This window comes from Lampetra planeri, chromosome 1 (assembly GCF_965212315.1).
Source record: "Lampetra planeri chromosome 1, kcLamPlan1.2.h2, whole genome shotgun sequence".
NCBI lineage: Eukaryota > Metazoa > Chordata > Hyperoartia > Petromyzontiformes > Petromyzontidae > Lampetra > Lampetra planeri.
The window spans coordinates 31,464,201-31,478,576 of NC_136107.1; the positions used below are offsets into that span (position 1 = coordinate 31,464,201).

Consider the following 14,376-nt stretch of genomic DNA (forward strand, 5'->3'; position numbering starts at 1 on the left):
TGTGTGCGTGTGTGCATGGTTAGTGTGTGTGTGTGGTTAGTGTGTGCGTGTGTGCATGGTTAGTGTGTGTGCGTGGTTAGTGTGCGTGTGTGTGTGGTTAGTGTGTGTGTGCGTGGTTAGCGTGTGTGTGCGTGGTTAGTGTGTGTGTGTGCGTGTGCATGGTTAGTTTGTGCGCGTGTGTGTGTGTGTGTCTGCGTGTGTGTGCACGAGAGTGTGTGCTTGCACATGTGGGGAGCGGTTGTGTAGCGGTTAGCGCTACGCTGCGCTACGAACCTGGCGCCCCGGGGTTCGATTCCCGCTCACGGCCAACACCAGTGACGATTATCTGAATCGGTCGTAGGCCTCCCCTAGGTCGACTCAGCCTCAAATGAATACCTGGTGCGGTGTGTAAACATCGCCACTGGGAGACAAAAGCGGTCGGGCGTGGTGCTGGCCACCTACCCCCTCGTGTACCGTTCCGGCCTTCATAGGTGCTCGCTAACAGCACTTGCCCCAACAGTATGTTAAGGCTATACGGGGGATCTTTGTATTTTTGTGCTTGCACATGTGTGGGTCTGCGCGTATTATCGTGTGGAGCGAGCGTGTGTGCGTGTGTGCGTGCGTGCGTGTGTGCGTGCGAGCCTGCCTCTGCGCATGTGACGATCTGAACCGGTCCTGGGGTTCCCCCTCGGTCGACTCAAGCCTCAAAAATAGAGTACCCGGTGCGATGTGTAATCATCGCCACTTGGGGAGACAAAGGCGGCCGGACGTGGTGTTGGCCACACACACCCTCTTCGTGTGCCGTGCCGGCCGTCATAGGTACTACTCGTTAACAGCACTTGCCCTCCCGGCCTGACAAAGGCTATACGGGGGATCTTTGTCCTTGTATGCGTGCGCGTGCGTGTGAGTGAGTGCGAGCCTGCCTACCTATGTGTGCCTCGCTACATCATCAGCACGTCCCGCCTCCTTTTCATGGAGGAGGCTCGGAATACGCGGCGATGATGGTGTGAACAGGCGTGACTCCGTGCCATCAGCACTACAACCATCATCACCGCCGCCGCCACCATCATCATCACCATCATCGCAGCAGCAGAAAAAAAATACAACTCAATTGCAGCGACTCATCGGCTAGCACGCAAACGTTGCGCGCGTGTGGGTGCGCATCTCACGGCGGAAGAGCGAGAGGGAGGGAGGGAGCGAGAGGGGGGAGAAGAGAGAGCGAGAGGGGCGAACGCGAGGAATACGCGAGAATGATGGCGCAGATATCAGGGGCTCCCGCTGCTGGCGCGGTGTGGCGCACAGGACGCCAGTGAAAGCCAGGCCGAGCCAGCGAGCCGAGTCAGCGAGCCAGCGAGAGGAGCCAGCCCTATCCAGCCCCACGAATGCCCCTCTGCGCGCTCAGTCCCACGGACGCCGCCGCCGCTGTTGTTGTGATGTCTGCTGCGTCGCGAGCCCAGTCGGCGGGATGCGCCGAGGTAGAGGCGGCCGCGTCAGGCCGGCGAATTCCATCTGCGGCAGCAGCAGCAGCGGGGGCAGCAGCGGGGGCAGCGCAGCTGAAGCGCGGCGGGGATTCCTCCCGCATCGGAGACTGAATTGAGCAAGCAACGTGCACGCGTACACACGCACAGACACACACACGCACGTAAACACACACACGCGTACACAGACTTACGTAAACACACGGCTACACACGCTCTCAAACAAACACGCGCGCACACACACAACAACAAGCAAGCAAGGAGCCCGGGGCTCGCATCTCAACCCACGAACCGAGGACATCCAAACCACACGAGCTCGACTCCCTCTGCTGCGTACACGCGCGGCTCCCTCCGGGCTGGAAGGGTTAACTCGGGGTGAGATCGGGGAGGCAGGCCAGCCGGCCGGCCAGGCAATTGAGGTGGACCTGGTGGCGAGGTTGGACTCCTCCGAAGGTTTGTTGACCATCTCCGTCTGCAGTCGGCTAGCGAGCGAGCGTGCGTGTGGTTCGTGAGTGAACCTCCGTCTCCGTCGCCGCTGCCGATATGGGCAAGGATCAGGAGCTCGTACAAGCCGTGAAGAACGAGGACATCGCCACCGTCCAGCGCCTTCTGAACCGGAGCAAGGCCGGGCGAGCGAGTGAGTAGATGCGTCGGTGTTTGCGAGCGGCGCTCTAATTGCGTCGTCATTGGCCGTTTAGCTGTCACGACCCCTTCCTTCTTCTACCTCCGCCGCTTTCTTGTCGCTGGCGGCGTGATCGTACTACAGGTGTGCTGATAGACTGGCATTGCTCGCGGGCATCTGGAACGGCACCGCAGCTGCTGCGCGTTACGCACGCCAATGTCCGGGCGACGAACACATTGTTGTTATGCACAGTGCGTTTCCGTATGTCGGGTCGGTTCAAAGCGGATGATGGTCATTGAATGTGTGAAGTGTTTGGTTGTGACACTTGTAGAAATGTGGAACTCTAGGCTGAGCCAAGCGGATAAGGAGGGGAACCCATCACCCTCAGCCCAGGCTCTCGTGTGCGGGGGATCAAATTCGAAGACATTTGGTTCACGTGTTTTTTTTTTCCTCCCTCTATAGATTTCAGCACGGTAATTATATATATAGCTACCACGTCGTAGCTTTCTAACCCTTCTGGAACATCGTGCGACTTTCCACCCGTCACTCGCTCGCTTAGTGCCGCTCATCCCCGGGCAGGCGTCTTGGATGTAAATCGTCGTGCGCACGCAGCACGCGAACGCTCGCAGCTGGGGCGATTGCGTCATTGGCCAGTGAAGCTGCGCGTGGCCTATTAGCGCACGTGCGTCCAATACCCAACTGCGTTGTGCGCTCATCTCTGAATGTGTGATGATCATCCATGCGCTCGGGTTGGCGTTGACTGCGTTTAACAAACGCACGACGGTGTTGCGGATTACGTGATGTTTTCCGAAATCATAAACATGTCGAGGAAAGTACAATTCAAAAAATTCTAACGTCCTTCATTAAAGCAGGCGAGTGCCAATTATTTTTTTTTTCGCCTGGGTAAGTGACCCCAAACCCCCTTCCCCGCCCGGCCGTCTTTGTCTCCCCACTGCCCTTCCCTTCTTGCTTCTGGCAATACGTCCAGGAGCTAAATGCCAATGGCGAGGTCTGCTAGCCACGACGAGGAGGGCTTCGGTAGAAAGCGGCTGTGAAGTTGTTTGCTGTTTCCTCCTCCGTCGAAGTGGCCCAGATCGCGGCGGCTCACGATACGTAGTATCGACTCCGTATCGTGATGTTGACCACCATCAGCCCGACTGCCCATCCACGGCAGGTGCCACGGCTCTTCGTGTTGTAGATCTCGCGGTGGCTCAAACCGCGTTCTGCTGCGTGTTGACGTGGACGGTGACGAGTCGCGTCTGGGCGTTGGGGGCGGTGTCGTGCAGAGCGCGAACGCTACGCAACCGATTTCCATTACATGACGCAACACACACAGCACACACGTCACACACATTACACACACACACAGCACACACGTCACACACACACACATCACGCAACACACACAGAGCACACACACACAGCACACACGTCACACACAGCACACATCACACACATTACACACACATCACACACACAGCACACACATATCACACACACGTCACACACATTACACACACAGCACACACATATCGCACACACAGCACACACATCACACAGCACACACACACAGCACACACGTCACACAGCACACACACACACAGCACACACACACACAGCACACACACACACAGCACACACATATCACACACATTACACACACACAGCACACACATCACACAGCACACACAGCACACACATCACACAGCACACACACACACAGCACACACGTCACACAGCACACACACACACAGCACACACACACACAGCACACACACACACAGCACACACATAGCACACATATCACACACACAGCGCACAAAAATCACACACATTACACACATTACACACACAGCACACATACACACAGCACACACACACAGCACACACATATCACACACACAGCACACACATATCACACACATCACACACATTACACACACACACATCACACACATTACACACACAGCACACACAGCACACATCACACACATTACACACACAGCACATGCACACGTTATATGCTACGCACACATCAGACATAACACATCACACACATACCACACATCACACATACCACACAACAGAAACACAACACACATACAACGTATCAATCGCAACACGTGACATAAGACACACGACACGTGATCGCTCCCACAGCACATGGAGCACGGGGCGCTCGGGCTCACACCGCTCAGTATGTGCACGCAAAGCAAATGCACACCACAAAAGCATCGCACATTATGAATATCACGCACAGCACACATCGTACTCCCATCAGGCACAACACGCAGCAGCAGCACACTCATAGCACCGCGCAGTGCTAATTGGTGCCTGTGTTCAGCACCAGTGAGCTGACAAATGTTTGACGTGACGCCGAATGTTATTTCTCGGTTGGCTACGTACGGTGCGAATTAAGTTCAACGTACAGGCAGCCGGAGGGGGGTATTGAGCCAGCACTCCCCTTATCCTCCCTGAAGAAGGGCCATTGCCCGAAACGTCGCCTATATCTTTTTTCTGTTAAGCCCACAGCGTCGTTGACGAATGTGTCGAGACGTCAAGTGACACGCCGCACATCTTATGGCTGTAAATTGGTAACCGTTGTCACGATCGATTTGCCGCCTGCCAGAGTCAGGTGCCGTTTTCAGTGGCGCGTGAGTGGTGAATGCACTGATTATTGGCACGCGCCAATCTACAAACAGCACGGCGGCTGCAGTCACCGCGTGGTAAATATGCCCTGGTTTGTCAGTGAAAAGGGCCACTGCTGTCGGAAGATCCTCCGCTAGAGGGAGCACCAAAGGGTATTTGGCCTACTCTTCCACGCGGACCAGACGTCTTGAAAGAGGCTGGCGTATCCATAATGTGCTCGCCACGAAACCGTGGCCATACCCTTCGTTGCTAGACGTGGCTATATACATGAAAGCAACAATCGTTTTTTTATTGTTTATTTTCAATGTGGTTATTTATCATGAAACAAAATCTACGTTTACCAGCCCGAGTATACATGCATTGAATGATTCTCATATCCACGGTGCATTGAATGCGCTATCATACAGCCGACGAGAGAGGCCATGCTATCAGGAGGACTTAAAATGATGAGTACCTGGGTTCTGATATGCCAGGCCGTGAGTAATCTGGGGTTCTCATGCCTTGTGAGTTGATTGTCTCGAGCGATACAAACGCCCCTCCCCCAGAAGTTTTGCCGCACCGAACAAGTCCCTTGGTGTTCATGAAGTGTTCTTGCCAATACTAACATCAGGCAACACGACAGCCTTGGTTTTAAACAGGCCACAGTCGGCTGACGAGCCTCGGGAAATCCTAAACCGGTCCAGAATTTCAATGCAAACAGCAACGCTCCTGTAGCACATTGTTGGAGAGGGCCCTCAGATAATGTTGTTCAACTTCTTGGTTTTTTCCGTAAAGTCACGTAGAAGGGAAATAATAAAATAATTATAATAAAACATAATAAAACATAAAAAACATAAAAACCGAAATTGTTTTATTTTATTACATTTTTTATTTTTATTATTTTATTATTTCCCTTCTATATGACTTTACCGAAAGCACCAAGAAGATGAATCCCTGCAGTCACGAAAGCTTTAAATCGAAATGTTGTTCAAATTTAAGCTGGCGCAACAGACGACCATCAAATCATTATTTGCGATCCACGTCGCATCACATTTGGCTTTTCACCCAAAAACATTTTTTCTGAATATTCTCGCTCCGGAGATTTAAACACGGTTCGATTGTGAAGCCAATTAGTGAGATGCCGCTCGACCTATGTGTGCGCAAGAGGCAATTGAAGCGACCTAAGCAGTCATCCTGCGACGTCACCTTCCAGAAAGCTCCTTTCTCTACGAACAAGGGGCGATGTTGCACCACGCTGTGCAAGAAACCCCAACAGGAAACGTATCCGTCTAAAGACAGACTGATGTCAACATCAACATTTGAATTCAAACGAAAGAGAAAAACAATAATATATATCGTGCGTACATGTATGAGTTTCATTCCCAATTTAATTCATTATCGGGTTAAGACCAAACCTGTTCGACTCAGATCGTAGAGAGTAAGATCGTGAGTGCGATATAGGATTGTATGTAATCCGACTTGCCACTGTTTGTTATGCTCTGATAATCTCATTAATATGTAATTGTATGCGATAGACATGGCTCTTTTAGCAGTCAGATTTACCAGCGCTAACAGCGTTAACGCGTAATCCGATTCGAGCTGGATAGGATGGCTAGCACACAGATTAAACCTTTGTTTTGCATGCCAGGTTTCACTCGCAAAGGGTATTTAGTCTCAAAATGCTCTCACCTGGATATACATGAAATTAAACCACGCACGATGCGTGTGAAATGTGGAGACGCAGCCCTGCAACTTGCTTGCTCACGCCAATGCTGGTGGAAGGGCCTCCACTAGAGGGAGCCTTACAGTGCCCCACCAGATGATATTGGGTTCCCTCCTCCACGCCGGCTTTACCCCACCACGTGTGAGCAGTTCACGCACGCAGGTAAGCGCGCGCGCGTGCGTGTGGTGTACGCATCTGCAGTGTACGACTTTCTGTTATGAATTTGAAGTTGCTTAAGCAAATATTTCCACCATCCACTGTGATTCCACGTGGCTAGGCTTGCTAGCACGCAGTCGGATTCCATCAAGATATTTAGGGCCCCGTTCACGCACTGGCGAATGCTCCTTTTCCTTCGTTGTTTTTTTTGGCAGAAAATAAAATAAACACGCCGACGTTTTCGTCAACGGCCCTGGGGTGAATTGTCAACGTGATGTGTTTAGTTTAGTTTTTCCATCAGTCTCGTCCCACGGGCTTATTATCAATATTCGGATTCACGAGCGCCAACGTTGTCACACGAGGTAATGCGTTTTGATTCCACGTGGCTGGCCTCGGCGCAGCACGCGAGCTGAATCCGGGAGCGCTAAGTGGATTACGACACCGATGGCTCCGTGTGTGTCAGAGCGCGCCGCGCCCTGCGTTCGATACCCGGGTGCGACGTGCCCATTGTGGAACCCCCGCGTTGTAAAGCCACCAGGCGCGTCTCGCCGACTCGTGCGTTGAGATGCAGGTCGCAATCTTCATCATCACAATCCATGGCCCAGATACCCCGTAGGTGTTCACTGCACATTTCGTCAATTGTTTCCACTTTTCTTTGTCGTGTTCCCAATAAATCCAAAATGCAGCCTGCTTCAGGCTGGTTCGATGTAACGTGTTCCAACAGAGGCGACATTTTTGAGTGACAACCTAAAGTTGTAAACGGAGTTGCCGACAACTCCATGGGACTGACCCCTCAAGAATTCCCCTTCCGATCGGACTGCCGTTTCTCTGAAATTCCCCATCCACGAACGTTTGAACAGAGAAAGAGCAACCTCCGCTCCCAAGCGATCGCACTCCACAGGGGCAAGACTCGTTAGTATGCGCTCGCGATCCAGAGGCGAGCGCACTGGTAAATTCAGGGCACACTCGCAGAAACAAAACGGGGGAGGGTGGTCGGGGTTTGGTAGCTGCGAGCCCAAAGTCCCTCTCATTACCGGCAGCGTGCAGTGGCACTGGTCAATACCTGTGAAGGAAGCACGGCGCAATATATCTGTGCGATAACCACGCTCTGACAAAGCAGCCGGCAGAATGCGGCTGCGTTGGGTTTGTTTTCTCATGACCGTTTTGTCTTGTACTTTTAACTTGCCCTCGGGCGCAATGCTCAGGTGTCAATGTGGTCACGTGATCAGAGTCGGTGTCAGTCTCCCTGCTCAGGTGAGCAGTGGGGCAGCAACTCTTGTACAGTACAGTGATTGCTCTGAGTGGAAATTCAACGTTCCCATGACGGGGGAAATAATTAATAATCAGAATGCAAACAACTAATGAGCAGATGTTTGTCAAGGCACTCTTGGATTTGGGCCAGACTGTCTGTGACTGACACATCATGAGGAGGTACTCATCCAGCAGTGGATGATTTGCACATACTCTCCATGGGTAGTGTTTTGACACACCGCATCAGATACTCACATAAGGCTGAGTCAACCTAGAGGATACCCAGACTGGTTCAGATATTACACGCCACTGATGTGAGCTGTTGCCAGGAATAACATTCAGGTAGCCAAGTTTGTAGCGCGGTGTGCTAACAATTGTGCCATCACTCCACCATCAATAATTTGGAATGTGTTTGTAATCGAGGTTGACTTGTCATCATAATCATCATTATCACATCCATCGTGATCACCCCAGGATCAAAACAACCAGCACCAATTTGTAGGAATGACAGTCGTTGTATGAACTGAGACATGCCATGAATAAAGTAGGAGAATAATCATATTAATAACGTCATAAATAATTCACTGACATTTTCCATCCAATGCTAAACGAAGGTCTCTCCGCGCTATATCAGCCGTGGAGGTTGTTTGACCATACTTCACCACGCTGGTCAGTGTGGGTTGGTGAAGGAAGGGGTCCAGCATTACTCGCCACTGATGATAGCCATGGCCAGGAATTTAACTCAGGGCTCCAACACTTAGTGGGGGAGGCCTTTTGTCCAACAGTGGACTGTTAAATTTTTATTTTATTTTATGGCATTCGCTGCAGTGAACAACACGAACAAGACAAAGGGTATGGTAGCAAACATCAGATTGGCTTATCTAAAAAGTGGATGTACTGAGTAATAACAACTTGATCATTAGAGATAATAACCAGGGGGGTTTGAAAGTCATTGAGAGGACAGACAGAGTTCAACGTTGCAGCTGATTGGGTTCGTCCCTATTCACAGCGGAAGGTCAGTAACAGCGAACAAAATAACACCCTAAAAATTCTGAGAGAGAGAGAGGGGTCGTGGCCTTTTTCTTCACCCACGATAAGGTCTCAGTGAGTCTCCAGACTGTTTGTTTCAGAGGGCCCTGTTTTTAGATGTTTGGCCAATACAATTCAATGCACGGTTGGCACGTGGTAGGAGGAAACCGTAATACCCGGCATCGTCGCGCACACACACACATACACACGTGTGTGAACACAACATACAGACACAGATGCATTATGCACCTTTTGTGGAGCGTTATGGCTAGTAAAATAAAACCTCTCTTCGTACCACCACATAAAAATGAAATATTTTCGGTTTATTGGGCAATGGGAGGATGGAGTATCTGGCAACGCAGCAGCCTTTTTCTCAACAAGCCAGACTTGGCTGATGAGACCCTGAAGGTTAAAACCACGGAATAATTTACTGCGGTAAACAAACGCTGCTGGATAATGTTAGTCCACAAGGCACGGAGATGATAGACTAAAACACATTTTATTTAGATGTAGAGAAACAAGCAGAGGTCCATTTCTTTCAGACGTACGTACGTACATGTGAGGGGAGCGCAGTGGCGCAGTGGTGAGCACACTGCACCATCAACCCGGCAACCTGAGTTGGATTCCCGGCCACGGCTCACATTCAGTGATGGATGATATATGAAGCGGTCATGGCCATTATCGCCCCTTCCCTAACCTGCAATGACCAGTTTGGTTAACTATGGTCAAGGTACCTAATGGGCAGTCCATCATCCAGCAGTGGATTGACTTTGAGACGTGCATCATCATCATTATTATTATTATGCACGCATACATGCACACATGCAAATTGCCCGTCACTCGGTGCACCGTGCCGTTCTTCATGATGAGCAGACGAAAAGGTCGCGTTCACCCGGACGTCTGATGATCCCACGTTAATAATGAGAGCGACCTCAGCCAATGATGAGGGCGAGCGAGGGATGTGGTGGAGAGAGAGATAGGGGAGGGAGGGGGGCCCTTTAGGCTCCAGTCGCAGGAGTCAGCGTGCTCCCAATTCATCGCAATAACAATAAATCCTGCCCGACACTCACGCCATCAAAATGCATTATAAGAGGCTTCTCTGAACCGACGGGATTCCACATCCGGGCCCTGCATGGACCACGGCCCTGAATCTCAACCTCACAAAACACATCGGAGTAACCACGTGCTTCAACGAGAAATGTGCGGCGCTCATCTCCATTGGCCGCCTCGAGCGATATGTGGAAATTCCACATTCCTATGCCAGTGGTCATTCCACTTTGAAAGAAAATCACTGGCAGTATCGCAGACGGTCGTACTCATTTTAATATCAGCAGCACATCAGACAGTGGCCAATCTACCGCGAGATGCAGGCCTTACCCAAGCCGCCTCCGTCTCTCACGAACCTGCACCCGTGCTCATTTCACCGCTCCATCTCCCCCACGGACGCGTTCCGTTCCTTGGCTGCCACTCCGTCACCAATCCTGACCACTGCCAATCACCCCTGGTAGCGATGTGTGCTGCCGAAGCTTCACTTTGTTAACGTTAAGCTTGTACTGTATTAACAACAAAAACACTAACTGTTACTAACGTACTCGTTTTACTTATGTTTATTTAAACGAACAATCACGGTCATTATTAGTAGAGTACGCCGTCATTCATTTATTTTCATTTTAACAAGAGTCCGGCACAGAGGGCGAGCGAGAAAGTAATGTTCACATTTAGCGAAGCAGAACACGATTTTGTTGTACCAGCTACATTTTGCATGCTTGGTATCGTTTGTGTGTGGGTGTGTAACAGGCAGGGGAGCATTGGTGCAGTGCTTAGTGCACTGCGCTACGAACCCGGCGACAAATATCTGACCTCCCCCAGGTTGACTCATCCTTAAATGAAACATGAGCATTGGGGAGAAAAGGGGCATCTGGTTGTGCTTTTGGCCACACTACACCTTTTCACAGATGTGTCGTGCCAGCCTTTATTAAGCGGTTGTTTTAAACAATTGTGCCGACATTCTGAATGGATATTTCAAGGGGGGGTGGGTGAGTGAGGGGGGTCCCTGTCTTGTTGTGAACGTTTACAATCCCGGCATCATTCAATGTTTGCCTCAGGCAGCAGTGCAGTGGCTACCCGTGAGATCTTCATTACAATCGATGGCTTAATTTTGGACCCATGATCTCATGTCTGCTGTGCATTGCTGGCTTCTTATTTATTTATGCATACATTTATCCCACCAGGGTGCCACTTAGGCCGGCGCAAAAAAGGCACGTGTCACCCCTAATTGCTGCAACCTGTTGTAGGGCACGGCTGCTAATTCCCAGCTAACCGCCGTGGCAGGTGAATGCTGATTGATCAAGTATCGTTTGATGTCTGATTTGGAATAGAAAAAACGCCATTATTTACATTTGGTTTGTACAGTACTTTAATTATACAGAATTACCCGCCGTTTTTCATTATTTCCGACAATTTATCTCGTTTATCGTGACTATCTTGACTTTGAGAGCATTTAATCTGACATTACCGCACGGCCTCTGTTTGCATGGCCTCTGGAACATCAAGACGTAGCCCAGAGACCACGTGGCTCGTATCTTGTGGACACACAACGCAGGTTGCACGTTCTCGGCTGCCCAATACAAGTCTGGTTGCTGTCATGAAATCATCAAATTATTCGTACATTTGCCATTCTGGACTGGACTTCCATGGTAAAACTGGACTCCCATGGTCACATCGCTTACCTCCGTCATCACCAATCCCACCACAAGCCTATCACAAACATTACTGTCACCATTATAACTCCACCACTAAAACCACATCATCCCCATAGCAACCAAGGTCACCATCACAACCATCAACACGACCACACAGCCACCACCACCACCAGCACCATTAGCGCTAGAGCACTGAATGCCGAGCTAGAAACACCGGGATTTTGATGAGTGCGGTCATACTGAGGCCTGTCGAAAGCATCACCACCGACACACAAGTTAACCGTTATTGAACCATGAATTCGCATCATTGCACCCTTGCATCGTCATTGCACGAAATAAATACGTAAATAAAACCTTTATTACAGGACCCACGTGGGCTAATGACATCATTCAAACTTGTTAAGAAAAGGGAGTGAGTAGGGCTTGGACAGGGACGCGTCCGTCGCTAGAAGGGATTACGGCAGAGGGTCACAAATAATAACAAGAAAGACAGCCAAGGGATGGAACGCATCCGAGAACACGTCAACCCGGGAGATGGAGCGATGGAATCGGCTCGTGCGCACGCGTAAAGTAGAATGTTGCATCAAGAGACAACATCGGCTCGGGGAGGCCTTCATCCAGCAGTGGATTGATCAATGCCATGATGATGATAATGACGATGGACTATGAAATTGGTTGTGATGCTCTTTTTATGCAATCAGGGGCGAAGCACTTATGTAATCAGTGAGCGAGTTAGAGTCACGTGATCACGTCGGTCGCATTGTGACTGTGTGTGTGTATGGAGAGCTGTGGACTAGTGGTTTGCGCACTGTTAAACAAACCCAGTCACCTGAGTTAGATTCCCGCTCGCGACCAATGGCAATGGCACATATTTGAAACGGATCGTGGGGCTCCCCTAGGTCGACTCGGCCTTAATCGAGTACCCGGTGCGGTGCGTAAATGTGGGCGTCTTGTTGTCTGGGACAGCCGCCTGCGCCGGATCACCGCCGTACAAAAGACGGCGACCACAATGTGACCTCGGCAACAGCTTTGTTGAGGTCACGACGACGACAACAGCGACGGCTTCAATTCAATGCCCGTGACTCTTTGCGGCCCTGCTGCACCGCGCGTTGTTTCCCTCGTCCAGGTCATTCCCAGTTATCCTCCACGTCGCAGAGCTTGCCGGGATCCGACGAGATCGGGCACAGTCGGGGAGCTTTGGTCATGGGCTATCGGACGGTTTTCCTTTTCTTCATCTTAGGCCACAATGGAATTTTAGTCGGAGCTCTCCGATGTGTTTACCGCGGGGTTTTTGTTTGTTTGTTTTCAAGGAGCTATTCATCTCATGAACCAATTCAGTTGCAGAAGAAGTTCCCAGCATGTGGAGCTGAAACGTCTGACATGGTGGAGGGGGGGGGGAGCAACAGAGCTATTGTGTGGGGGGGCCACCACAACCACGTCGCGGCAGGGCCCTGCCACACACACACACACACCGTGCACTTTCTAATCCTATATTGAAAACTGGGGTTCAGATTTTCAGTATTTCCCTTCGGGAAAATGCTAAAAATAGAGAGTCAATACACGTTGCAACGGAAAAAAAGGCTGGAAAAGGCTTATGTTGCAGTCGAAGCATTGACCATCTCAGGTTTTTAACCTTCCAACCTCCGATTCCCTTTATTTTTTCTGGCTCGTAGGACATAGTGATGTACCCGAATTCCAGTGCGATCCGAAAAACCTTCCACCGCGAATATTCAACATCCGGCTTCATGTTGTACAGGCACAGTTTTATCCACTACAATCTCATGAGAGTGCACTGTACTGAATTACAAATTGGTGTTCTTGTATGTATTAATACGTAAGCAGCTGAAGCAATGTCGTTCATTTTGCTTTGTATAAATAAAACCGTCAAAGTGGTTTCCAGTTCAAGAAAGTGTGAGAGGGCAGGTGTTTTCATCTCCTATTTAGAGATGACAAGCGTGGTTCACTTCTGAACAAACTGGTAGAAATGTTTATCAACCCTGGGGACCTTCTGATCGTGAATGACGCCCTCTCCTGCCGTGCCAAATTCTCACAGAGTATATTCCCTGTTACTAGATAATGATAATAAATGACTTATTTTCGCAGGAAATCTCCACTGAGAGTCAATGCTCTTTTTTTCAGAAAGGTTCTGGCTTGGGATATTTGGCCAATTCCATTGTACGTAAGTATGTTAAACTTCTTGAGCACCGTACGTAACACACCGTGCTAAACGGAGGTGCAGATGTAATACTCACGGTTTAATTTGAATGCGTCGGGTGCCCACATTGGTGTGTGCAGTAGCAGTGGCTGGGGTAGTGGTTGGGTAGTGTAATGAGTGTCTTGTATTGTTGTGGGAGAAAACTGCAGAATATGGAGAAACCCCACACACAAAGGAGATTACACTCACCGATCCGCACAGATGGATTCTGTTCACAGACTCAGGCGAATGAGTGGATGACATCTCTCTGTGGGCCACACCCATTGCCCGTACTTCTACATCCTAGCATCTTGCAGCCCTTGCAACAACCACACCTCCGATTCCTGGCAAACCCGAGCTGTGACCCATCCAGCCACGAATGAGGTTAAAACCCTGCCTAGCTTCCGAGATCCAGAGAGGTCGGGCATATTCAGGTTGATTTGTTTTTGCGGTGATTTGTAGAGCACGCTGCAAAAATCATGAATGCACTATGTATGTGTGTATAGCGTGTTGTGTGTACATTTAACACAATGTCTATGCATTAAATATGCCCCACTGTCCATTTCAAATACGCAGGCGAATGTGTTGTTGTATGTGCACACACAGGCGTGTGC

The 14,376-nt window shown here is 50.2% G+C and overlaps 1 protein-coding gene across 1 annotated transcript in view; it reads left to right on the forward strand.

Moving 5' to 3' along the window:
* Positions 1–1,189: 1,189 nt before the first annotated feature.
* LOC144742021 (caskin-1-like) overlaps positions 1,190–14,376 on the forward strand; it is a 150,107-nt gene continuing 136,920 nt past the window's right edge. Inside the window, exon 1 of the mRNA XM_078592449.1 lies at positions 1,190–2,094. Coding sequence (XP_078448575.1) covers positions 2,001–2,094 — 94 coding nt within the window. The 5' untranslated portion in view covers positions 1,190–2,000. The remainder of the gene's footprint in view (positions 2,095–14,376) is intronic.